This window comes from Anolis carolinensis, chromosome 5 (genome assembly GCF_035594765.1).
Source record: "Anolis carolinensis isolate JA03-04 chromosome 5, rAnoCar3.1.pri, whole genome shotgun sequence".
Classification (NCBI taxonomy): domain Eukaryota; kingdom Metazoa; phylum Chordata; class Lepidosauria; order Squamata; family Dactyloidae; genus Anolis; species Anolis carolinensis.
Genome location: NC_085845.1, coordinates 146,502,688 through 146,530,030, shown reverse-complemented (window position 1 = coordinate 146,530,030; position 27,343 = coordinate 146,502,688). Strand labels below are relative to the sequence as shown.

The 27,343-nt window shown below is 41.3% G+C and overlaps 1 protein-coding gene across 5 annotated transcripts in view; it reads left to right on the top strand.

Annotated features, from left to right (window-relative positions):
* The window catches only part of nell2 (neural EGFL like 2), a 185,518-nt gene that overhangs the window by 58,385 nt on the left and 99,790 nt on the right, over positions 1 to 27,343 (top strand). For 3 of the 5 annotated variants that reach the window (XM_062982513.1, XM_062982514.1, XM_062982512.1), the window contains exons 10-13: positions 14,659 to 14,750; positions 16,340 to 16,442; positions 19,852 to 19,980; positions 22,799 to 22,852. In XM_062982513.1, coding sequence (XP_062838583.1) covers positions 14,659 to 14,750; positions 16,340 to 16,442; positions 19,852 to 19,980; positions 22,799 to 22,852 — 378 coding nt within the window. The remainder of the gene's footprint in view (positions 1 to 14,658; positions 14,751 to 16,339; positions 16,443 to 19,851; positions 19,981 to 22,798; positions 22,853 to 27,343) is intronic. The other 2 variants (XM_008111097.3, XM_003221271.4) reach the window with 1 other exon arrangement.

Sequence of the window (27,343 nt, the reverse complement as noted above, 5' to 3'; positions counted from 1 at the left end):
CAGCGGGAGGTCACCCCACCTCCCGGATTCGAACCACCGACCTTTTGGTCAGCAAGTTCAGCAGCTCAGCAGTTTAACGTGTTGTGCCATTGGGGGCTTAACTCCCCCCCCCCATATTATTTCTAAAAACTATAAACTTGGTAGATTTTTACATGGGATTGCATACAACCATTCTGCTCAAAGTAGTGTTGTGTAGAGCTATTGATTGCCAATCTGTGGAGAGTTGTTGACAATGTGTGCAATTAATTGTGCTGGTTGCTGGCACATTAGAGGTAGATGGAGAAATGAGTTCCTCCATATCAGATAACCTAAGAAACACTGATATGCAGTATGAAATCATTATAATTCCTGATCATGAATTAAATATTGATAGTTTCTTTTGTTCTTACCCCTTTTGCTTGATTTTCATAAACTCATAAAATCAAAGAAGTTCCTTGCAATATGTATTCTTAGTTTGTTTAAAATAAAAATTGAAATAAAAATTTAAAAAATTTAAAATTGAATCAATTGGTTACAATTTTCTGAATAAAATGCATTTCAGTATGCCCAGCATGATAATTTTATGCTAAGTTATAGATACTGGAGCGTCCCTGCATGAGAGGCCCAACTGGCACTCCCCGAGGTGTGGCAGGGAGTCCAGGACACACTGAAAATGGTTCAACGGCACTGGGCAGCCACTCTTAAGGGTTCCTCTCCACCCACTCCCACCATACCTCTGCCTATCTTCTCCATGCTCTTTGCAGTACCATGTCATTATAAAGCTGGAAGAAAACAATACCCACCTACCCCTCCTATCCCACTAAGCATGATGATGTAAGTAAGATGTAAGATGATGGGAAGTAAGTAAGATGATGGGAATATCAGCTGGCGACAAGTAAGATGATGGGAATCTTACAAGTAAGATGATGGGAATATCAGCTGGCGATAACCACAACACAGGGAGAGAGGACAACAGAGAACTGCCATCCTGTGTCCTTGTGCCACCTTAGCCCAGCTAACATTGGATAGCCATCAAGACAGCTGATGCCAGTTAGGAATGGGACCAGCTATTTTGATTGCCTTAACTAGACCAGGATGCCTTGCCCCGGGTTAAGCCAGATTAACCCCATGGGATGTTTGGCTGCCACAAGGCTGATCTGCACACACATTGACCTAAGTGGTTGGTTTAGATGTGCTCTTCCTAAAATAGCACAATGACTTTGAATAAAGGATGCTAAAATTGCAATTTTAATATTTAATTATTTTTTCTCCTCCCTTCCTCTATCATCCCAAAATTTCCAGAAAAAAATCTACTTCTCCAGGGAATGCATCCATATGGTAGAACTAATGCAATTTATTACTGGTTTTTAAATGACATAGCAAAATGCTAGGGAATCCTGGTAATTGTAATTTACTAAAGCTCTAGCACTCTTTGGCAGAGAAAGCGAAAGACCTTTTAAAACTTCAATTCTCATGATTGCATAACCATGGAAATTAAAATACTGTCAAACTACATTAATTTTGTATAGTAAATGCATCCTAAGGAGGACTAGGACAGATCCTGGAAAGATTTAGCTAGTCACAACTGACAGTAGTGAGCTTTGTCATCTGAATCAATATAAAGCAACTTGAATCTTCTGTGGTCATAAATACCCCTACTATTAAGAGTTACTCATTCTCTACTACATTTCATGGTAATTGGTAATCTTGCACTCAGGAACATATGGTATTTGTGCTTTTGTTTAAATGCATGAAGTCATGCAAATTGTTAAGTGCATTTGAGTGGTGCTTCATGTTATCTACAGTAAAATGGCATTGGAAATGTATCATCTTATATTAAAGAAGAGATCATTTTTATGTTAAGTAATTTTTTCCTGACTATGGAATGAATCATCAAATAGAATGGTTAAGGAAAACTGTATTTATTAAAATAACATAGCCTACATCTGTGGAATTTTTCTCCTTTAAAGAGTTAAAGGATCAAAATATTTGTAATATTTGCCAGGAGAGAATTAAAAATGTCACCATACTGAAAAAGTGCTGCAGGGCTTTTCTCCCACCCCTTCTTTTAATGAATTTATAATTTATTTATGTCTAGAAGTTTAGCTCCTTTTCCTTTCCTTTTCATTACACCCTCACCAGGGAGTTTAGATAATACAAAAATCCCTTCAGCAAATTATCACTAGCATTTTATTTTTACTGCATGCAAAATATAAGGTATTTTTAAGGAATAATGTTTTGGCATTTACCAACAAGAAATGTATTACTAATGCTCTAGCATATGCTTAGAGATTAGTGCAAATTAATGTGTGAGCTCAAGCAATGATACCCCATTGTCCAGAAGTAGAATGTACAACAACCATGTTTCATACAGTATGTGTTGATGGATTTTAAGATTCATTTTCTTTCTAAGGCAAAACATATTGTTCTTTATCCTTCTTTTTATTCATTTATTTTTATTTTTAAACACTACCTTTGTGTCATAAAACAGAGTTTCACGTTGATGCAAAAGCATAATAAACATAAAGACATAAAGCTGAGAAGAATGGAATACCAATATATTGAATTACCCACTGTCAATGAAAGAGCCTACAGCTGAATTAAATAAAAATGGCCAGATAAAAATGTTTTAATCCAGTGTGTTATGAAGGGCAGTTTTATTGGTGGTCAGACTGATTGACATTCTCAATTTTTGCTGAAATTAAAGAAATGAGACAAGCTTGAGGCTACCCTTATTTATTCTTTAAATATGTCATTGTATTTCAGGGGTGGAAAGAATATCCAGAAATATGGGGAAACTCCAATGAGAAGCGTTCTGGACTGATGACAATTTTCACAGTCTGCACAAAATTAACACATGTTTTTTCTCAGAAAATATCTCTGTGAAAAAAAATTATTTAATTTGTAGAAAAGGAATTTTGAGCAGAACTACTAACTACAGCATTTTCTGCATAGGAAAGCACAAAGATTTTTCTTTCCTGCACAAACTGCTCTTTCCTGAGTGGAAAATGCTCTTTTCTGTGCCAAAAATCCACATGTGAATTTTGCACGGAATAAATGCTAATCTGTCTATAGTATTTGAAATCTGTGCAGTCTTTCTGTTGTACAGAAGCCTTTTTGAAGGTTTTCCTACCACAGAAAGACAAGTGCTAAAATAACTTCTTGCTTCTTTTGAGACCAAACCAGTGGAAAAATTGCATCTCTGTTTTTAATTTTTTTTTTGAAAATTATACCAACATCTCTAAGAATGACATCCAGTATTGCCTTTGCACATTTGAAAGAACTTCTTGATGGTTAGAGCTGTTTGACTGTGAAATATGCTGCTTGGGTGCAGTCTCCTTCTCTGGAGGCATTTAAACAGAGGTTGGGCGACCATCTGTGAGGACGGTTTTGACTGTGTATTCCTGTATTGCAAGGGGTTGGACTGGATGCCTTGGTGGTCTCCTCCAGTTCTAATATTATATTAAGGCTAAGCTATTCAGACGTTGCTTCAGTAAAGAGGAAGAGCTGTAGTTCAGTCCTGGGAAACTTTATTTACAAGCAGAAGGTCCCATGTTTGATTGCAAATCTCTTAAATTCTTGCCATGAAAGACTACATAGCCCTGGAGACTTGCTACCACTCAATGTAGACTAAGCAGAGATAGTGCAGGAGTAGATATCATGTGGCTGACCAGATATTGTTAGACTACAAGTTTCATTAGCTCTATTCAGCATAGTCCAACAACATCTGGAGGGTTGTAGGATTGACTCTGAGTTAGAATGACTCAAATTTGTCTTTGTAGAAAGCATCTTCCAAAGATTCCAAACACCAAGCTAGCTAAATAGGAGAAATTAGACTTCAACCAATATATCTTCATTAATGATTATAATGATTAATGATTTTAATAGATCTGCTTAAATGCAAATAATTGGCTCCTATCCCTAGAAGTTACTGTGTTGTTACAGAAATACTTGTGTGTGGGTGTTTATGTAGTTAAGGAAGGGAAAGATAATCAACTTGCTATTTGCTACACTACAGTGTTTTTGCTTTCGTTCCTTTTCACTATCCACTTAATTCCCCAGAGAAGAACCTTCAGCAGGTTGCCTTCAGCAAATATCTGTTTGGGATATTTTGGAAGTGAAATTTTTGGAAGCAACCCTGCAGCTAGTTGCTGCCACTCATAGATTAGTCTTCAAAGCATTAGCTGTAGTCCTAGTGCCAGTGAAGAGAATTAGGGCTGATCCAGTCAGGTTGTTTGCAGCTTCTGGTTGTCAGGGTCACTTCTAATAAAATATCAGGAAATGAGCAATGTTTGATTTTTTTTCCACAGGTAGAAAATAGTTGGTTCTATTCAGCTGAATATGAGACAGAAACGGATTGTTTGAATATTAATGCTTCCTTCTCTTCATTTTTCACATATGTTCTCTCTCACCTTGTGGAACATACACAGCCAGGGTTCTGCACATCTATTGTTTTGGATAGCTGTGATATCCAACATATATTGTGTATATGTTATATTTCAATCAATCAATTTATTAATGCTCCTTAAGAAACTGCTGAGACTCCCACCTGGCACTCCAGCAGCCTTGGTCAGAGCAGAGGTTGGTTTACCCTCCATAAGATCTCGCATTCACTTCTCCCTATACAACTATTGGAGAATCGTAGAGGATTCCCCAGCTAGGGTTTTCCCAAAGCTATGCTTTGAACATCTATCTGAATGCAAACTTTGGAGCTTAAAACATCAGAAATTGCTGAACATATACCCTACCCTGTCTCATGAGCCTTCAACCCTGAGTTCAAGAGAGAAGTTGCATGAATACATTTATAACCAAGGTATTCAAATGGACAGGCCGGCTATTAACAGCTCCAAATTCTCAACATGGTACAAATTATACAAACTCGACCATGAAAGGGCTATGTATCTAACCAACCTTACATTCCCTAACCTCAGGCAAGCATTTACAGCTCTACGATTCCAAAGCATGCCCTCAGCAGTGCTGGATGGTAGATACTCGGGCACTCCTTTGCCTAGCCGGATATGCGTATGCGGGGCCTCAGAAATTGAGGACCTGCCCCACTATTTGTTTGCCTGCACTCTATACTCTGCACCAAGAAATAAATTCTTAGGGCCCATTCTATGGTACCTACGATTGAATACGGTTGCAGAAAAGATCTTCTACCTTTTATCTGACACCAACTCCACAATCACATATAAGGTTTCTCTCTTTACCTTGGCAGCAAACAAAATCAGAGCAAGACTGATTGCGGACATTGCAGTCGACTGCGCCGGAGATGCTTTTATCTAGTTTTTAACATGACTGATATTTTATATGTTATATTTATATCCTGCTTTCTTTCAAAGGGTTTAAGGTTGCTCTTCCTCAACATCTGCACCATAACCTTCCTAGGTAGATCAAGCAGAGAGAGACTGGCCTAAAACATTCTGTCAGCTCTATGGCTCACTGGAAGCTTAAACATGAGCTCCTCGCACCCAGTAATTTAACCAGTACACCACATTGAATCTTCTTCCAGAGATGAGGTGGTTGGAATGAATATAACCAAGATATACACATTCCATGTTTGGTAAATCTAGTGCAAAAAGCTAGAGTGAGTAGAGAATATTTAAATTGTCAATATTGACAATAAAGGAATAGGGACTAAAGACACAGCTACACTGACCAGTTTTACTGAAGGGTGGGAGAATCAGCTCTGTGACAACCAAGTGATACATGGACCGGCCAAGGGCACCTTAACATAACTTTAAACTGCACTAGCCAAAGCTTTGGTTGCTCTAAATTCTCCCTGAGAAGATTGTGAAATGTTAGGTTAAGAGGCAGAATACAATGTACATTTGTACAGAATTTTAGCTGCATTATGCACAAAACTATGTGTTTAATGTCTATATGTCTGAAGAAAGATAGATGATAAATATAGATATATAAACTTCTAGATGCATGTAGGTTTTCTGGAGGAGTGCTCTCTTAATCTTTCCAGTTTAAATTTCCCAACAAATAGGACTTCATCTGTCAAGACCCAGGCTGCAGAGCACCAATAACCATACACAGAGGCCAGAATCTATCTAATATCTTTATTGAAGGAATATATAAAGTTAATAAAAACAAGTGTAGAAAATAGTCCAGAATTAGACCTTTCAGGAAAGGTCAGAATTAGTCCAAGAAAGCAATGTCCAATAAGAAATATTAAGGTCCAAAGTTGTAATCCAATAACCGAAACACTCACTTTGCCAAGCAAAGTGAGGGGAGATGACAAGGTCCTTTAGTCCATGAAACTTGAGCGAGGCTAGGAAATAACTTGATACTTGAAACAAGGCTTGAACGTGGAACAAGGTAACTAGGAACAAGAACAAGGTCCGTGGAATAACTTGGTAAAATCCGTGGTACAAGGCAAGGATTGGTCCTGGGAAACAAGGCAAAGTCCGTAGGTAAACAAAGGCTGGGAAGCAAGGCGAAGGCTGGATAGCAAGGCAAGGCTTGAGCGAGAGCGAGGCTTGAATCGGAGCGCGCTGTCCAGACACGACCCGCTCCGTAGGCTGACGAATTGACTCCGCGAAGTTACTACGCGGGTAAAACACCTAAATAGAGTCTAGCTTTCCCGCCGAAGCAGTTCTCTGGGAATCAGAACCGAAAGCTAACTCTGAGACCAGATGTGAGACTCCCCAAAGATTCTCACGAGAAGCAGTCTTAATTGGCCACATTCTTAGCTGCAATCCTTGCACTCCTGCGCGAAGCTGAATCCAAACTTCTCTGTTGTTTACAAAACTCCCGGCGCAAGAATACGGGAGAAGTAGGCTCTGGGCTTGTTTGACATACTTCTGGGAGACAACTTTCTTGCAGGTGCAAGGTTCCCAGATCTGCCTGGGAAAGATCTGGCTGAGAGGAATCCAGTTCAGACTGGGAAGGTAAAAAACCCAAGTTTTCATCTTCATCAGGAATTACAATGTCCTGAGCAGGACTACAAGGCCCATGGGTCATCACACTATCCCCCTCCTCAAGGCCCCTCCCAAACTGGGGCCCTCTCCCCGAGGCGCGAGGTCGTGGTTTGGTGGGATAGGTCTGATGAAAGCGACGGGTTAGATCAGGAGCATGGACTGTGGAGGCGTCTTCCCAAGAGCGTTCCTCAGGGCCAAAACCCACCCAGTCAATGAGATATTGTAGGCGGCGGCGGTGAAAGCGAGAATCCAAAATGTCCTCAACCTCGAACTCCTCCTCCCCATTCATCAAAACAGGAGGGGGGGCCGGTTGGTCTGTATCAGGTCGCACACCATCCGCCGGAAGGAGCAGGGAACGGTGAAACACTGGGTGAATGCGCATTGAACGCGGAAGTTGGAGTTTGAAAGTCACGGGGTTAAGTTGCGCCACCACTGGATAGGGGCCAATGAAACGGGCATCTAACTTCCGGCAGGGGCGGTGGGAGGGCAGGAAGCGAGTGGACAGAAAAACCCGATCTCCTACCTTGATTTCGGGGCCCGGCTGGCGATGTTTGTCAGCGTGGCGTTTATAGTCCTCCTTGGCTTGGTCCAGTTGCTGGAGCAAAAGTTGTTGCACCGCTGCGAGTTCCTGCAGCCAATCCTCTGCTGCGGGAACTTCTGAAGTTTCAATGACAGGGGGAAAGAAACGTGGATGGAAGCCGTAGTTTGCAAAGAACGGCGTTTCTTTTGTAGAAGCTTGAACTCCATTGTTGTAGGCAAACTCAGACAGTGGTAACAGAGAAGCCCAATTGTCCTGTTGGTAGTTTACATAACAGCGAAGATACTGCTCCAAAGTGGCATTGGTGCGCTCCGTTTGCCCATCTGTTTGGGGATGATGAGCTGAAGATAAGCGAGAGTCTATGCCCAATAGTTTTTGTAGTGCCTTCCAAAAACGAGAGGTGAATTGAGATCCACGGTCTGTGACTAAACTCTTGGGCAATCCATGTAGTCTGAAAACATGTTGAAGAAATAGATCCGCAGTTTCTTTGGCCGTGGGGAGGCCTTCACAGGGAATGAAATGGGCTAACTTGGTGAAAAGGTCCACCACCACCAAAATCGTGGTGAATCCACAGGAAGGTGGTAGGTCAGTGATGAAATCCGCGGAAATTATTTCCCATGGGCGAGATGGGGTAGGAAGGGGGTGTAAAAGCCCTGAGGGCTTCTCCCTTCGTATCTTGGAGCGCTGGCATACTGGGCAGGTGTTGACATATTTTTCCACATCCTTGCGGATCTTGGGCCACCAAAAATCCCTTAGGATCAAATGCATAGTTTTAAATAGTCCGAAGTGTCCTGCTGGTTTGCAGTCATGACACAGACGAAGCGCTTTTTCCCTGCCCGGTCCGGGTGGGATATAAACATGATTTCTATAGCAGAGCAGCCCATCTTTAAGCGAAAAGGGAAAGTGCAGACCTTGGCGAAGTTGGTCCTGCGCCCAGGCATCTGCTTGCTGACTAGCCCTGATTTCTTGAGCACAGATGGGTCCTGGAGTAGGGGAAGTTGAACCAATGGGAATGGATTTGGTGTTCCCCACCGTGAGCGTGGCAAAGTTCTCGGGTTGTAGCAGTTGGGATTCAAAGGTCTCCTTGCGTCCTGCAGCGTATTCCGGTTTACGTGACAGGGCGTCTGCTTGCTTGGTTTGGGCTGGGGTCACATAATGGATCTGGAAGTTGAAACGTTCAAAGAATAAAGCCCAACGTTGCTGCCTCTGATTTAGTTTGCGGGCAGTTCTTAGATGTTCTAGATTACGATGATCAGTGTGGACTTCAATGGGAAATTTGGCCCCTTCTAGCCAATGTCTCCAAGTTTCAAAGGCTGCCTTTATGGCCAGTAGTTCTTTTTCCCAAATGGTGTAATTCCTCTCTGGTGTGGTTAGTTGACGAGAATAAAAGGCACAGGGATGGAGGTGATCTCCCACCGGTTGTAAGAGTACAGCCCCAATTGCCACATCAGAGGCGTCCGCCTGCACCACAAAAGGGGTTCCAGGATTTGGGTGCTGTAGAATTGGCTGGGAGGTGAATAGTTTCTTTAGTTGCTGGAACCCTTTCTCTGCTTGATCAGTCCAGCGGAAAGGCTGCTTTCCACGGATGCAGCTAGTGATGGGGTCGGACCAGCGGGCAAAATCTGGAATGAACTTGCGGTAATAGTTCGCGAACCCCAAGAAACGCTGCACCTCTTTCTTGTTAGTTGGCGCCCGCCATTCCAATACTGCTGAAACCTTGGCTGGATCCATGGAAAGCCCTAGAGGCGAGATGCGGTAACCAAGGAAATCTACCTCTTGTAGATCAAAGGCGCATTTTTCCAGCTTGGCATAAAGTCCATGATCCCGCAATCGTTGTAACACCATTTTGACGTGGTTCTCATGTTCTGATTGTGATCTAGAAAACACCAAAAAATCGTCCAGGTAGATTATCAAGAACCTGTCTAGATAGTCCTGAAAAATGTCGTTGACAAAATGCTGGAACGTTGCGGGGGCTCCGCATAAACCGAAATTCATAACTCGGGACTCGAATAATCCGAATTTGGTCTGGAAGGCGGTCTTCCACTCGTCCCCTTCCCTGATGCGAACTAAGTTGTAAGCCCCCCGAAGATCCAGCTTGGTGTAAACCTTGGCTCCTCGAAGCCGATCCAATAGATCCGAGATTAAGGGCAGGGGATAGCTGTTCCGCTTGGTGATATTGTTCAATGCTCTGTAGTCCACCACCAAGCGTAGTTCCCCTGACTTCTTCTTCACAAACATCACTGGGGAGGCGGCTGGGGATTGAGAGGGTCTGATGAATCCCTTGCGAAGGTTTGTCTCTAGGAATTCCCTGAGAGCTTCTTGCTCTGGTTCAGTCAGGGAGTAGAGATGCCCTCGCGGGATCGGGGCCCCCTCCACCAAGTCAATGGCACAGTCATAAGGTCTATGTGGGGGTAATTTTTCGGCTTCTTTCTCATTGAATACATCCCAATACTCGGAGTACTTCTTTGGCAAGGTGATGATGGGCTCGGTGTCCGTGGCGTGGCATACCTTGGCTACGAGGCAATGGTTTTGGCAGTACGGTGAAGCAAACTGCAGTTCTCTGTTGGACCAGGAGATGTTAGGGTCGTGGAGAGTCAGCCATGGAATTCCCAAAATCACAGGGAAATGAGGAACCTCGGTAACAAAGAAGGAAATCTCTTCCATATGTTCCCTTATCCACATCCTGGTGGGTTCCGACCACTGACTTACGGGGCCCGTCTTGAGGGGGCGGCCATCTATGGCTTGCACCACACGGGCATTCTTGAAATCATGATATTGTAATCCCAGAGAGTCGGCATACTCTCTATCGATGAAATTGTTGGTAGCTCCAGAGTCTATCATGGCGTGGATCATGACGGGTCCCCTTTTTGCTGACCATAATGTGACCACGAGAAGGAACAGGACCCCGGTTGGCGGCTCTTGGATGGATTTTTTGACCGGGTTGGCGAGCCTCTCTACACCCGGTCGTTGGCTTCCCCCGCCGGCTGTGTGCCAGTCGGCTCAGACGTCTTCGTCTCCGTGGAGGACGCCGCCGCAAGACGGGCGGCAGGCTTCCCTTTGGCTGGGCACTCTCTGGCGAAGTGGCCCCCATCCCCGCAATACCAGCAGAGATTTAGGCGTTGGCGGCGGGCCTTCTCGGCGGCATCTAGTCTGGGACGCACATTGCCCAACTGCATCGGCACCTCCTCGCTCCCTCTGGGGTATGGGGTTGGCGGTGGGGGTCTCCAGACCGGACGTGGCTGAACGCTGGCGGGAGCGGGGGGTTTTGCCCCGGCTCTACCGCCCTGGCCTCGAACCCACTGTTTCCTGTTGGCAATCATGACTTCAGCCCGTAAACATTGATCAATGAGTGCCTCGAGGGTCTGGGGAGGATCCACCTTGGAGATTTCTTCCAGCATTTCAATGTTGAGACCCTCCCGGAATTGTCCCCTGAGGGCTACATCGTTCCAGCCGGTGTTGTGGGCCAGCACTCGGAACTCGGCTATATACTGAGACATAGGTCTGTCTCCTTGGAAAAGGCGACGGAGTTTGTGACCGGCTGCCTCCAAATTGTCCTCGATTCCCCAAGTCTCCTTGAGGTGGTCCAAGAAGCGTTGCGCTGATCTTAGGTGTGGAGAGGCTTGGTCGTACAGTGCCGTCGCCCAGCTGGCCGCTGGCCCGTCTAGAAGACTGTAAACCCATGCCACTTTGATGTCTTCTTGGGGAAACTCGGCAGCACGGGCCTCTAGATAAGCTTGACATTGGCGACGGAAGACATGAACCTTAGAAGCTTCTCCAGTAAACTTGGTTGGCAACGCCATGGCCGGAAGACGAATTCCGCGTTCCTTCAAACCCCTTATTTCTCCATCCTGTGCATTGAGCTTATCACGGATTCGGTCCACCTCCTCCTTGTCGATGGTGTAGGTAATCGGCTGGCCGCTCGGCCCAGGTACGACTCCGGTAGACATTCTGGCCGAGGTTAATTGGTGCTTAGGGTGGCGGAGTCAAACTGTCAAGACCCAGGCTGCAGAGCACCAATAACCATACACAGAGGCCAGAATCTATCTAATATCTTTATTGAAGGAATATATAAAGTTAATAAAAACAAGTGTAGAAAATAGTCCAGAATTAGACCTTTCAGGAAAGGTCAGAATTAGTCCAAGAAAGCAATGTCCAATAAGAAATATTAAGGTCCAAAGTTGTAATCCAATAACCGAAACACTCACTTTGCCAAGCAAAGTGAGGGGAGATGACAAGGTCCTTTAGTCCATGAAACTTGAGCGAGGCTAGGAAATAACTTGATACTTGAAACAAGGCTTGAACGTGGAACAAGGTAACTAGGAACAAGAACAAGGTCCGTGGAATAACTTGGTAAAATCCGTGGTACAAGGCAAGGATTGGTCCTGGGAAACAAGGCAAAGTCCGTAGGTAAACAAAGGCTGGGAAGCAAGGCGAAGGCTGGATAGCAAGGCAAGGCTTGAGCGAGAGCGAGGCTTGAATCGGAGCGCGCTGTCCAGACACGACCCGCTCCGTAGGCTGACGAATTGACTCCGCGAAGTTACTACGCGGGTAAAACACCTAAATAGAGTCTAGCTTTCCCGCCGAAGCAGTTCTCTGGGAATCAGAACCGAAAGCTAACTCTGAGACCAGATGTGAGACTCCCCAAAGATTCTCACGAGAAGCAGTCTTAATTGGCCACATTCTTAGCTGCAATCCTTGCACTCCTGCGCGAAGCTGAATCCAAACTTCTCTGTTGTTTACAAAACTCCCGGCGCAAGAATACGGGAGAAGTAGGCTCTGGGCTTGTTTGTCATACTTCTGGGAGACAACTTTCTTGCAGGTGCAAGGTTCCCAGATCTGCCTGGGAAAGATCTGGCTGAGAGGAATCCAGTTCAGACTGGGAAGGTAAAAAACCCAAGTTTTCATCTTCATCAGGAATTACAATGTCCTGAGCAGGACTACAAGGCCCATGGGTCATCACATCATCACACATAAATAAGCCTTTCTAAACACGTACAAAATTGTCACTGATGGTGCCCTTCACACGGTGCAAGCTTCAAATATGGGGTAGAGGTATTTTGCCATTTCTAAAGTGTGGGTTTTTCCCATAATTCCTAAGTCGATTGGCTAGCTACTTATTTCTTAATTCCCCACATAGAATGCCCAATTTACCTTGTGATGGGAATTATCCCTTGCCCACTTGTAAAGAAAACAATAACATCATGGAGAGAGGAGCCCAGATGGGCAGAATTCTTTTCTGCCACTATTACCATTTTGGGACTGAGGAGGTATAGCAAACAAGATATTCAAAACATTCTGAGGAAAATAGCAAGCATGCAAATTCTGCTCTTTTAAAGTGTCTCTGTAACCTTAGCAAGCTCCCTCTTTCAAAATTCTCAATTGCCTCTCTGAAATTCCTGCTGCATTGTCAAACTTTTGTTTTGCCTATCAAAAGGCTAGCAGAGATATATATATAAAGGAGCTAACGCTACATTTCCCCATTCTCTCTTATTCTGAATTCTGTAATGTAAGTTTTGTGAGTTTTTCAGGCTGTAAATTGAACTCCTAAGATTAGGGACAACTTTTTTTTTAAAAGGAAAATGGGGGAGGGACAGTAGGGGAAACAAGTCTTTACCATGTGGTGGCAAATCAAATGGATAGATCTTAAAGAAAGCGGAGAGAAGGATTAGTGTGATGGGGGTAGGAAAATCTTCTATTTAATTTTCAAACGAGGCTTTGCGAAGCTTAAGGGAAAACCAACTCTCCAAAATGCTTGACTTATCCTGTGCGATGAAGTCCGTAGCTAAATTAGTCTGTCAGAGCAAAAAAATGAATAATATCAAGTTTCATTGGACACAAACTTTAAAGGATTATAGTTCCCTTGTCAGGTGCATGGAAGTGTCCTGTTCTTGACTAATATATATATGTGTGCATACGTATGCACACACACACACATACACACACATATATGAGGTTAGAGTAGGAGAAGTGTGTGGGGGAATTGAAGTACAAAAGTTACAAACATTCATAATTATCTTCATGTTTGTTGATCAAATTTCTCTTGGGAGATAAACAGGACCCCCTAGCAAAATAACATATCAGCGGTGGTGAAAAACTTTGTCCAATAAGTTCATTCTGCTGATAAAAATATAGCTGAATATTAGTAAATTGATAGCAGTGCACCAGATTCATCCTTCTCACTTAGGGTTGTTTTTAATACTATTCATAATTTTTATTTTAATATTATCCTTTGTTATCTTAATTTTCTGTGTGTAATGCAAATGTTAGTATGATTGATTTTAATACATAATTTTAGATTTTCAAGTTTCAAGGTGTCTTATTTACAACAACATATTTCTATAACATGTTGTAGGATGTAGGTAGAAATATAGACACATAAAAGAATGAAAGTTTGCCACTTCATCTTTCTTTTTGTTCACTTTTAAAGAAGTTAGATTTCCAGGGGGCGCTGAGTATTTTTTTCTGAAAAGGGGGTGGCAGGCCAAATAAGTTTGGAAACCTCTGATCAAGAGCAAGAGTGAGGAGCTATATGAGGTCATACTCACCTCATTTTCTGCTCCCACATGAGCTATATCTATTCATTAAAAAAACTGGACATAGAAGTAGTTTGCTGTTGGCTATTAAGTCAACTTTAATTTATGGCAACTCTGCAAATGAGAGTCCCCAGGAAAGAACATATTTATGAAGAGCTGCAGTTCCATGAAAACATACATTTGCTTCCATTTACTCCAGTTATACTTGCAGGGAAAGTAAAATGTCCAACATCAATTACTGCTCAGACTATTGGCTGTTGATGATGCTGTTTTTATGTTATTGTCATGTTGTAATGTTGATTTTATTGAGATATGTTTTAATCTATGTTTGGTTTTAATTTTTGTTGGATCAGGCTTGTCCTCATGTAAGCCACCCCGAGTCCCTTTGGGGAGATAGAGGCAGGATATCAAAATAAAGTTCTTGTTGTTGTGGTTGTTGTTATCCTCAGGATTCTACTGCCAATTTAAACTTGAATCTAGTTATTCTAAATCTTGGAATTCTTCTGTCTACTTAACTGCAGTATCAGTGTTGCTGAATGATTACTAAATTATGTATAAATTTACATAATCTAGAATATTGTGCTGAAATAATAATGTATTAATTACTGAGATAATCAAATGTAAAAATATCTGAGAACTCAACTTTAATTAAAACATTGTTCTATTTTTAATTCTGTAGCAATATGTGTGTTTGAAGGAAAGACCTACTTTGAAGGTGAAAGAGAAACCATACACTCAAACTCAGGGGATTGTATTCTGTTTGAATGCAAGGTGAGAACATTTTTATCTTCCCTTTAATGAGTTCTTAGCCTGTAGTTTAAACCTGTGTTTTTTTTGTAACAGTAATATTGTTGTTTTTGCAGTATTTTGTTAGTTTTTATTTCATTCTGGTAAAAAAAAGCATTTTCTTTTAATAAGGCCTTTTAATTTGATGAGAAATTGAGAATAATACCTCTTTATATTCCCATTGCCTTCTTTACAATTTTCATCAGTATGGACAAAAATAACAAAATAGCAGTTTGCATTTGCTCATGGGAATCTCTGATCCTTAAATAAAAAATAGGTGTTGTAATTGTTAAAGTTGCTTAACTTTATAAGCTCCATTCCCCAATGAAATTCTGCATATAAATTATGCGGCCTTTCAAACAAGTTAAGTACAATATTTCTATGATGATAACATCACAGAATAGCCTCATTGTAATTCTGTAATTTTGAACATCATTGAATTAGGTGAGTAGTTTAAACTCAAGAACTGGTAATGCCTAGGCATCCAAGGCATCCTCATTAAACTGCAAAAAGATGCACTCTCCCATCTATATTTTAAAAATATAAAAGGACTCTTTAGCTCTCTTGGGGAAGGAGGAAACTGCTATTTGGAGTGGGTCCTTTTCAAAACTAGAAATAGCTAGAAGTCATGGTTTTGCACCCTCCCTCCATTTTCAAAAGTACTAAAATGAGCCCCATTCCACATAATAGATTCAGAGGTCCTTTAAAGTAATGTTTTAAATGGCAAAAACAAAGAAGTGCTGGGGCTGCAGTCACCCGCTCAGTTGTAGTATGAGTCTCAACAAGCAGCTAATGACCTGTATTTCGATTTTCCTTATTTAAATGTTAAAGTTCATATACTTGAGATTCTATTGTGATTATAAATCATATAGAATTAGTGGGACTCATGATGTTCTTGAGTTAGTAATGACTAATTAATTCCCATGTATATTAGTGTGGAAATTTTGAAATCTGATACATTACTGTCCTTTGGTAGGCTGAGTCTGATTTATATACAGTAGAGTCTCACTTATCCAACGTTCTGGATTATCCAACGCATTTTTGTAGTCAATGTTTTCAATATATCATGATATTTTGGTGCTAAATTCCTAAATACAGTAATTACTACATAGCATTACTGCGTATTGAACTACTTTTTCTGCCAAATTTGTTGTCTAACATGATGTTTTGGTGCTTCATTTGTAAAATCATAACCTAATTTGATGTTTAATAGGCTTTTCCTTAATGCCTCCTTATTATCCAACATATTCGCTTATCCAACATTCTGCCGGCCCGTTTATGTTGGATAAGTGAGACTCTACTGTAGTTTTAATGCTGCTTGTATATTTTGTTGATTTTTAATTGTGTTTTAATTTGACTGTTGTATGTTATTATTATGTTTTTAACTGTGTTTTTAGTTGCTGTATTTTGTTCAATGTGTTGGGCTCGGCCACCTGTAAGCTGCCCTGAGTTCCTTTTACTAGAATAAAACTGTTTGTTTAGTATCTTCTGGTTCCCAACCATATTTTCTAAATCAAATTTTTAAAAATGTATTTCATAATTTATGGAATTAAATCATGATCTTGATTCAATAGGATTATAAAATGCAGCGTGTGGTGAAATCAAATTGTCCTGCCTTGAGTTGCCCCGAGTCTCAACAGATCTCCTTATCTAACAGTTGCTGCAAAGTGTGTAAAGGTAAGACAAAAAAAGTAAAAACATGTCTGATAAAGTGTATCTGATAAAGTGTACTTGAGTGCATGGAAATTTAAATCTGCTAATCTTAAAATAGTATGATGGCTTTGTTGTTTATCACATGAGTTAAAACAAATAGTATGGACCTTCATTTACAATCAAAAGGATTGGATATGAGTTACTGTCTTGGAATTTTTATTGGCTGTTGTTGTCCAGGGCAATGCTAACTTCTTTTAATAATAATATATATAATAAAACTTTATTTGTATTCTGCCCTATCTCTCCAAGAGGACTCAGGGTGGACACAGTAGTTATGGTTTCACTTATCCACATCCAAAATATGCCACGTCCTCCAAGTATAGTATTTGTGGGACTTTATGACCTCAAGTGCGTCTGGCCCAGTTATAGTAAAAATAACCACAGTTTCATGTATACATAAGAGTTCTTGGAACTCTTCATAGGTTGTGCTGTTTCCTTCTTTCTCTCATACACCACATCCCCACCCGCACTCGAGATTATTTTTATCTTTTCAATAAATAAAGAACACCAGCCAAATTCTTATATAAAATAAACCCTCGGTCTCCTGAGAATTTCTGATATACCTGTGCCACATATGAAAACAACAGCAATATTCATCTCCTGCATTAACTAGCTATAAAATTTAAAATTAGTGATATGACAAAGAAGATGAAAATCCTCATAAAGAAAGCCATATAACAGAGGCAGATAAGAATTTCATATCTATCAAAATAAACTCAAAGGGCATTTTATTATATGCTTTTCAATTATTTAAATGACTCAGGGGAAAATGTTCATTATAATGTTTCTGTCTCTTCACAGAGACCACACAGGCTTGACAAGTGCAATTGGCATTTTTCATCCTTGTCATCAGAACATTCACATGTCTGTATTGGGTCTGCTTAAATTTGCTTGTCATGAGCTGCCTATACATCTTACTTCTGAAAGTTGAAATCAGTGCAGATTTAATCATCCATTCTCACTCTCTTAGAGTGCCTCATTGCCAAAGGGAACATATTGATCAATAGAGAAAATGTAACCTTTGCCTCCTATGATGCTAAAGTTCTAACACACACTGATAAAAGCCAGAAAATCCTAGCCTAAAGCTAATATTTGTCCTTAACTATGCTTTTTTGAGAGGAAGAAGGAACAAGATAGACTGCCATGGGACCCACTGCTTCTACCCACAGCTAGGTAGTGAAGCCATAGATCAAGGATGGAAAGTCTCTGGCATGTACTCTGGATGCAGACCATACAAGTTTCCCATCTAGCTTGAAAGCTTCTTCTAATGTTAGCTTTGATTAGTGATCAGAGACAAAAGTATATTTCAGGATTAAATAGCTGATAAGGCCCGCCGAGGATTGAGCTGCACTTTGTATGCCTCATGTGAAAATGGCTACCTATTTGCATTGGCTCCAGATCACTGATGACCCTGCTTAAGTCTGGGGTATTCTCATCTTTCTACACATAACTTATCCATTCCCATGATTTTTTTATTTAGTAACACTGAAGTGGGCTGAAGAGTCTATTGCTAGTGGTTTTAAGGACGTCTGTGTTTTCCACAGTTTAATTGCACATGTCTAAATTGAAGGGAGCTTCCACTCTGGGAAAAGATCCACAATGAAGTGGTTTTAAGAAACCTGCTTCATCATGGGTCTTTGTCCTCACACCCCTTCCCAAAACCTGGGCTTTCCCTGGGGGAGTGTCCCCATGTCACTATTATACTGGAATGGGTCCACTCCAACCCCCCCATTAAGCCTTAAAATAGCAGCATCATGGTGACCCAATACATTTTTTTTAAATTTTAAGGCTTTTTGGGGGGAGGTTGGGAAGGGGGGAGGTGCCATCTCACATCTTTGAGCTCCAGGGGTCCAAAAAGTGTGAAATGGTTGTGAGGACTGACCCCCGGGACTACCCCTATACCCCATTAGATCCGGGCATTTGAGGAAGGCCCTGGTCTAATGGGTTATCTAATCAATTCGAGACAAAGCAGGGTTTACCTGCTTTGTCCTGAAATAATTTTCTTTTACTAGAAACGTTGTTTGGATGCCTCCGGTAAAAGCCCAACATGGCCCTGTCTGGAGGGGTCCTGAGTCCAATCTTTAGTATTATTAATATAGGTATTATTGCCTCAGAATTCATTTCTTTTATTTTGCTACTCTTCCGGATGCTTGATGGATAATGACTGTGTAGGGCTTGGCTAGACAGTATGTCAAGTCCCCTTTTCAGTAGTTAATGGTAAGGTGAGAATGTCGGTCGCATGATGGTAGTGGACAACTTCTACCAGTGAACCCATTCTTCACCTACTGTAACGCCATATAAAATGGTAAGGAATGTTCTACCATACACATGAGCACAACCAGAAATCCAAAAGTATAAGAAAATGGAAGATTTTTCAGCATCTGACAAAATTTTACAAGTTGTAGTCTTATCAGAACTCACAGCTTGGTTGGCCAGTTAGATAATATTTTCCAACTGTAAATTGCACACAGTTATAAAGTTTAAGACAATTAAAAGCTGATAAGTGAGAAAATGTTACTTCTAGTTGTTATATCAAGATTGAGCAAAATGATTCCTTCAGGGTCATTTATGTAGCCCCAGGGTCCCTCAAGTATAATAAAAAGGTTTCTTCCTGAAATGCCTAAAAGTAGTACAGTAGAGTCTCACTTATCCAAGCTAAACGGGCCGGCAGAAGCTTGGATAAGCGAATATCTTGGATAATAAGGAGGGATTAAGGAAAAGCCTATTAAACATCAAATTAGGTTATGATTTTACAAATTAAGCACCAAAACTTCATGTTATACAACAAATTTGACAGAAAAAGTAGTTCAATACGCAGTAATGTTATGTTGAAATTACTGTATTTATGAATTTAGCACAAAAATATCATGATATATTGAAAACATTGACAATAAAAATGGCTTGGATTATCCAGAGGCTTGGATAAGCGAGGCTTGGGTAAGTGACACTCTACTGTATTTGGCAATGTAGAGGGCATTTCCACTGATTGGAACCAATTTGGGCCCTTCAGTGGTTAAAATATTTTTGCAAAAATAAAAAATAACCTCAGAATACTATTTTGTTCAAAAAGCCCACAAAAAATGTCTTTAGGCAAACATTTGTGTTGTACTTGGGGCAGGCATAGTATGTGTGTGCAGCTGACTAAGATCTCCCAGGGGTCTAATGTGGCTTTCTGTTCTTTTAATTTCTCACCCCTGACTTATATGATGGTGCTACTATTGTATTGGCTTAGCAGACATTTTATCTTGATTTTCATAGGTATTTGTTTAGTTCTTATTTTAGCAATCTTAAAAACAGCAGGAAGCTGCCACATAATTCATTAGAAAATGGACTTCATGACTCAGTTGTTTAGAACTTTGTAACTTATTTTTAGGGCACAACTTTTGTTCCGAAGGACACAAATGCTTGGAGAATTCTTTCTGCAAAAACCTTGAAGAGAAGGCTGTTTGTAGTTGTCGAGATGGTTTCAGAGCCCTTCGAGAGGACAATGCATACTGTGAAGGTAATTCATTGTAAAGAGGGGTGGATCAGCTATAAAAATATTACTGTGTATTACTGTGTGAAGTATATATTATGTATGTATTCATTTGCACAGTGTCAAAGTGATGGACTCATTAAATGCTGGAAATTTAATTTAGAGCTTATTAATCAAGTGAAATAATTATCTCTCAAATTATGGTTTCCTTTTAAAAAAATCCAATCTGTGACAAAGTATTAGCTAATATGATTGTGCCCTTGATTTAAAACTAATATACAGTATTAATTGTCAAGTATGGTGTTTTTCATTAATCAGATTTCTGATAAACTTATACTTACATATTGGGGCATCTTAATATATCTTCTCAGCTGTTCCACTTTTTAATCAAACCTTTGAAGTTTTTCTTTTTTTTTTTGAAAAATTGCAAATTTCAAAGTAAGCAATCAAGGAAAAAAATCAATATCTTACGATAAGCATAATTTTAATAGCAAATATCTTAACAAAAAAGATAATCTCCATGTATTTCAATAAGCATTTCTATCTTTGCTACAAGGATGTTATGTAGAGAATGTAAACAAACAGAATGGATTATAGATTCCATCAGATGTAGATGAACAGATCTGAAGGGTCCCAACTTGAGGAAGGCTGGAGCACAGTGTTGTACAGTGCTTTACAATGGATGATGATGATGACGACGATGATTTCTGTCCTGTCCTCTTCCCAGTTCAGGAGATTTAGCAACTTATAGCATCATAAGGAATGATCACAATCTTAAATGTGGGTTTTCTATGGATAGTCTTAGTCGTTTCTTTCTATTCTATAGTTGTCCCAAGATTCTGACACTCCAGCTAAATTTCCTTATGACATCTAGATTTTGAAATGTCAGAATTAGTGCTATGATTGTTTGAGAGCGTTTCACTGAAAACTAAAATCTAATCGTAAAAACCTGATTGATTTCAGGGGAAAGTATCTAAAAATCTAAAAAATTAATTTTGCTGGGAGGACTGCTTTTTTAAAAAATGAGCTAGAATAGGAATCCCTTCATTCCTTCCTCTCTCTTTCTCTCTCTCTCTCTCTCAAAGAAAAAAAATCATTACTTGGTTGTCCTTAGCTGTTCTTGGCTTTTAATTTTTTTGTTGCATATTATGTACAATATATTCTTTACAAATCACTATTTAGAACTAGTTATCCAACCCACTCTCCTTCCCCTCTTCCCAAGTCACAGGCATTTATATACTACATCCCTGTCAGTCATCAAACTAGTGAATTATTCTCTACTCTATTACCTTCTTTTCTTAATAATAGGTATATCTTGACCTAGTCCTCTAACCAAAATCTTACTTGATCTAAGGGGGGTTTGAATTTGCTGTTGCTTTTACTCATATGGGAACCTTCGGTGGCTCAGTGTGGTAAAGCGCTGAGCTGCTGAACTTGCAGACCGAAAGGTCCCAGGTTCAAATCCGGGGAGCAGAATGAGCACCCGCTGTTAGCTCTAGCTTCTGCCAACCTAGCAGTTTGAAAACATGCAAATGTGAGTAGATCAATAGGTACTGCTCTGGCGGGAAGGTAACGGCGTTTCATGCAGTCAGGCCGGCCACATGACCTTGGAGGTGTCTATGGACAATGCCGGCTCTTTGGCTTAGAAATGGAGATGAGCACTAACCCCCAGAGTCGGACATGACTGGACTTTACGTCAGGGGAAACCTTTACTTTTACTCATATGGTTAAGAAATGGTGGTTGTTCTAAAGTACATTCTTGTTAAATTTGGGAACTGTATCCTGAATTACAAGGACAACACTATTGTAAAATTGAGCAAATGGTATGAGAGTTTCCCATGTTAAAAGGACATGTTTGTACATGGAGTTGAGCATGTTCCTCTGAGACTCCCACATTATAAATCTACTTCTGCATATATTTTGCAACAAAATTTTTACATCTGGTTTACTAAAATGTACCAATTTAGTGAGTGAGGTTTAAAATTGTAGTTGCATAAACAGTAAACTGATAAACATTAAGCAATTATACTAATGTTCTCAACAACGGTCTCAGGGCAATAAAACCAGTAAGGCAATCCAGCAGTTAATGTATATATATTCTTATTATTTGACAGAACTAAGTTCATGCATTTGGCAGAGAATTATTATGTGTTGAGTACCCTGATGAACCAACCCTTCATTATATTTATCATCATTATGCAAAAATATGAGACATGTCCATTGTCTTTCATTTGTATAGACTTGAGTCTTTCTCAAAGTCTCAAAAAACAACAACACATGCTTTTATTGCTGCTGCTGCTGCTGCTGGCTTTGAGGAAAGGGGGCTAGTTATACACCTGGGATGATATCCCATTGCTGTTTTAAAGTGCGGGCACCTGTTTTGCTATCATGTGGCTCCTCTTGCAGAATTCTGGGAAATGTAGTTTAGGAAATCCAAGGACTTCTCTGGCTGAGAATTCCACAGGTCCTGCCCTAAACTATATTTTCCAGAATTCTGCAGGAGGCAGCCACATGATAGGAAAGCAGGCACCTGTGAGCCAAAGTGGTGTGCCCAAGTTAAAATAATTACAGGAAGAATTTTATTTTAAAAATGTGATTAAATTATAGAATTAAAACTCTATAAAACAAACCCATTTTAAAAAGCAAAAAAATTAAAGTATTTATTGAGAAGTTAGCAAGTGATTTAAGTGGCACTTTATTTCCAACGCCTTGTAACAAAATAATGAGAGTAAGTTTTTTCAGGGGCTGCTTACAGATACTGAAACTGTCCAGTTCCAGATCAATAATCACCCTAAGAGCAGATGAAAACATTTTTATTCAGATAAACTTTTGTTTATTTTTCCAGATGAATTATGTGCTGAGGTAATTTGTACCCCAGCAGCAAGAAGCACAAGCCAAGGTGGGGAGAGTGATTATGTATATTTTATTTATATGTGCTACAGTACTTTGAACATTATTTGTATCAGAGAATAGAGTATAAGCTTAGTAAAAAAATTAATTATTGTCATTTGGAGTTCCCAAGACTGATAGATGGCAGTGATTAAACATCTCTATCTAGCCTTGGTAAACACCAATACAGTAGAGCAGGGGTCCCCAAACTTTTTAAACGGGGGGCCAGTTAACAGTCCCTCAGACCGTTGGAGGGCCGGACTATAGTTTTTTTAAAAAAAACTATGAACAAATGCCTATGCACATGGCACATATTTTATTTTGAGGTTAAAAAAAGAAACAAATACAGCCTCAATGTTAATAATAATAATAATAATAAAAAAGAGGGTTGGAAGAAACCCTTGGGCCATTTAGTCCAACCCCCTTCTGCCTTTCTGCACCAAAAGCACAGCAAGGAACCCCTGACAGATGGCCACCCAGACTCAATGTTAATAATAATAATAAAACAATGGAGACGGTTGGAAGAGACCCTTGGGCCATTTAGTCCAACCCCCTTCTGCCTTTGTGCACCAAAAGCACAGCAAAGCACCCCTGACAGATGGCCACCCAGACTCAATGTTACTAATAATAATAAAATAATGGAGAGGGTTGGAAGAGACCCTTGGGCCATTTAGTCCAACCCCCTTCTGCCTTTGTGCACCAAAAGCACAGCAAAGCACCCCTGACAGATGGCCACCCAGACTCAATGTTAATAATAATAATAAAACAATGGAGACGGTTGGAAGAGACCCTTGGGCCATTTAGTCCAACCCCCTTCTGCCTTTGTGCACCAAAAGCACAGCAAAGCACCCCTGACAGATGGCCACCCAGACTCAATGTTACTAATAATAATAAAATAATGGAGAGGGTTGGAAGAGACCCTTGGGCCATTTAGTCCAACCCCCTTCTGCCTTTGTGCACCAAAAGCACAGCAAAGCACCCCTGACAGATGGCCACCCAGACTCAATGTTACTAATAATAATAAAATAATGGAGAGGGTTGGAAGAGACCCTTGGGCCATTTAGTCCAACCCCCTTCTGCCTTTGTGCACCAAAAGCACAGCAAAGCACCCCTGACAGATGGCCACCCAGACTCAATGTTAATAATAATAATAAAACAATGGAGACGGTTGGAAGAGACCCTTGGGCCATTTAGTCCAACCCCCTTCTGCCTTTGTGCACCAAAAGCACAGCAAAGCACCCCTGACAGATGGCCACCCATCCTCAATGTTACTAATAATAATAAAATAATGGAGAGGGTTGGAAGAGACCCTTGGGCCATTTAGTCCAACCCCCTTCTGCCTTTGTGCACCAAAAGTACAGCAAAGCACACCTGACAGATGGCCACCCATCCTCAATGTTAATAATAATAATAATAATAATAATAATAATAATAATAATAATAATAATAATAATAATAATAATACTGGAGAGGCCCCACTAAGGCCTCCAGCCCAGGGAGAAATCCGAAATAGCAATATACTCCAGATTTCTCCCAGGACTGGAAGCCTGAGTGGGGAAAGAAACTCTCCCTCACTAAGGCCTCCAGCCCAGGGAGAAATCCGGAGTATATTGCTAATCAAGAATAGCAATGTACTCCAGATTTCTCCCAGGACTGGAATTCTGAGTGGGGAAAGAATCTCTCCCTCACTCAGGCCTCCAGCCCAGGGAAAAATCCGGAGTATATTGCTAATCAGAAATAGCAATATACTCCAGATTTCTTCCTGGACTGGAAGTCTGAGTGGGGAAAGAAACTCTCCCTCACTCAGGCCTCCAGCCCAGGGAAAAATCCGGAGTATATTGCTAATCAGAAATAGCAATATACTCCAGATTTCTCCCAGGACTGGAAGTCTGAGTGGGGAAAGAAACTCTCCCTCACTCAGGCCTCCAGCCCAGGGAAAAATCCAGAGTATATTGCTAATCAGAAATAGCAATATACTCCAGATTTCTCCCAGGACTGGAAGTCTGAGTGGGGAAAGAAACTCTCCCTCACTCAGGCCTCCAGCCCAGGGAAAAATCCGGAGTATATTGCTAATCAGAAATAGCAATATACTCCAGATTTCTCCCAGGACTGGAAGTCTGAGTGGGGAAAGAAACTCTCCCTCACTCAGGCCTCCAGCCCAGGGAAAAATCCAGAGTATATTGCTAATCAGAAATAGCAATATACTCCAGATTTCTCCCAGGACTGGAAGTCTGAGTGGGGAAAGAAACTCTCCCTCACTCAGGCCTCCAGCCCAGGGAAAAATCCGGAGTATATTGCTAATCAGAAATAGCAATATACTCCAGATTTCTTCCTGGACTGGAAGTCTGAGTGGGGAAAGAAACTCTCCCTCACTCAGGCCTCCAGCCCAGGGAAAAATCCGGAGTATATTGCTAATCAGAAATAGCAATATACTCCAGATTTCTTCCTGGACTGGAAGTCTGAGTGGGGAAAGAAACTCTCCCTCACTCAGGCCTCCAGCCCAGGGAAAAATCCGGAGTATATTGCTAATCAGAAATAGCAATATACTCCAGATTTCTTCCTGGACTGGAATTCTGAGTGGGGAAAGAAACTCTCCCTCACTCAGGCCTCCAGCCCAGGGAAAAATCCGGAGTATATTGCTAATCAGAAATAGCAATATACTCCAGATTTCTTCCTGGACTGGAAGTCTGAGTGGGGAAAGAAACTCTCCCTCACTCAGGCCTCCAGCCCAGGGAAAAATCCGGAGTATATTGCTAATCAGAAATAGCAATATACTCCAGATTTCTTCCTGGACTGGAATTCTGAGTGGGGAAAGAAACTCTCCCTCACTCAGGCCTCCAGCCCAGGGAAAAATCCGGAGTATATTGCTAATCAGAAATAGCAATATACTCCAGATTTCTTCCTGGACTGGAAGTCTGAGTGGGGAAAGAAACTCTCCCTCACTCAGGCCTCCAGCCCAGGGAAAAATCCGGAGTATATTGCTAATCAGAAATAGCAATATACTCCAGATTTCTCCCAGGACTGGAATTCTGAGTGGGGAAAGAATCTCTCCCTCACTCAGGCCTCCAGCCCAGGGAAAAATCCGGAGTATATTGCTAATCAGAAATAGCAATATACTCCAGATTTCTTCCTGGACTGGAAGTCTGAGTGGGGAAAGAAACTCTCCCTCACTCAGGCCTCCAGCCCAGGGAAAAATCCGGAGTATATTGCTAATCAGAAATAGCAATATACTCCAGATTTCTCCCAGGACTGGAAGTCTGAGTGGGGAAAGAAACTCTCCCTCACTCAGGCCTCCAGGCCAGGGAAAAATCCAGAGTATATTGCTAATCAGAAATAGCAATATACTCCAGATTTCTCCCAGGACTGGAAGTCTGAGTGGGGAAAGAAACTCTCCCTCACTCAGGCCTCCAGCCCAGGGAAAAATCCAGAGTATATTGCTAATCAGAAATAGCAATATACTCCAGATTTCTCCCAGGACTGGAAGTCTGAGTGGGGAAAGAAACTCTCCCTCACTCAGGCCTCCAGCCCAGGGAAAAATCCGGAGTATATTGCTAATCAGAAATAGCAATATACTCCAGATTTCTCCCGGGACTGGAATTCTGAGTGGGGAAAGAAACTCTCCCTCACTCAGGCCTCCAGCCCAGGGAAAAATCCGGAGTATATTGCTAATCAGAAATAGCAATATACTCCAGATTTCTCCCTGGACTGGAAGCCTGAGTGGGGAAAGAAACTCTCCCTCACTCAGGCCTCCAACCCAGGGAGAAATCCGGAGTATATTGCTAATCAAGAATAGCAATATACTCCAGATTTCTCCCAGGACTGGAAGCCTGAGTGGGGAAAGAAACTCTCCCTCACTCAGGCCTCCAACCCAGGGAGAAATCCGGAGTATATTGCTAATCAGAAATAGCAATATACTCCAGATTTCTCCCAGGACTGGAAGCCTGAGTGGGGAAAGAAACTCTCCCTCACTCAGGCCTCCAGCCCAGGGAGAAATCCGGAGTATATTGCTAATCAAGAATAGCAATATACTCCAGATTTCCTCCTGGACTGGACGTCTGAGTGGGGAAAGAAACTCTCCCTCACTCAGGCCTCCAACCCAGGGAGAAATCCGGAGTATATTGCTAATCAAGAATAGCAATATACTCCAGATTTCTCCCAGGACTGGAAGTCTGCGTGGGGAAAGAAACTCTCCCTCACTCAGGTCTCTAGCCCAGGGAGAAATCCGGAGTATATTGCTGATCAACGTATTGCTAAACCTGGAGGAAACACACCTTAGTAATTAATAATTAATTAAATAATAATTAAAATACCTTTTGATCAGCAGTAAAAGGCAAGGCTCCTCCACAGCTTATGCAGGGAGAGTGGGGAGCCAGGTGAGGCTCAAAGGCTCATAGAGCAGAAAAGTGGCCGGGAAGGCGGAAAGGCAAGTCTCCAAGGCTTGTGCAGGGAGCGGGACAATGCAGGAAAGGGAGGAAAGCTGCCGCGGGCCGGATAAATGGCT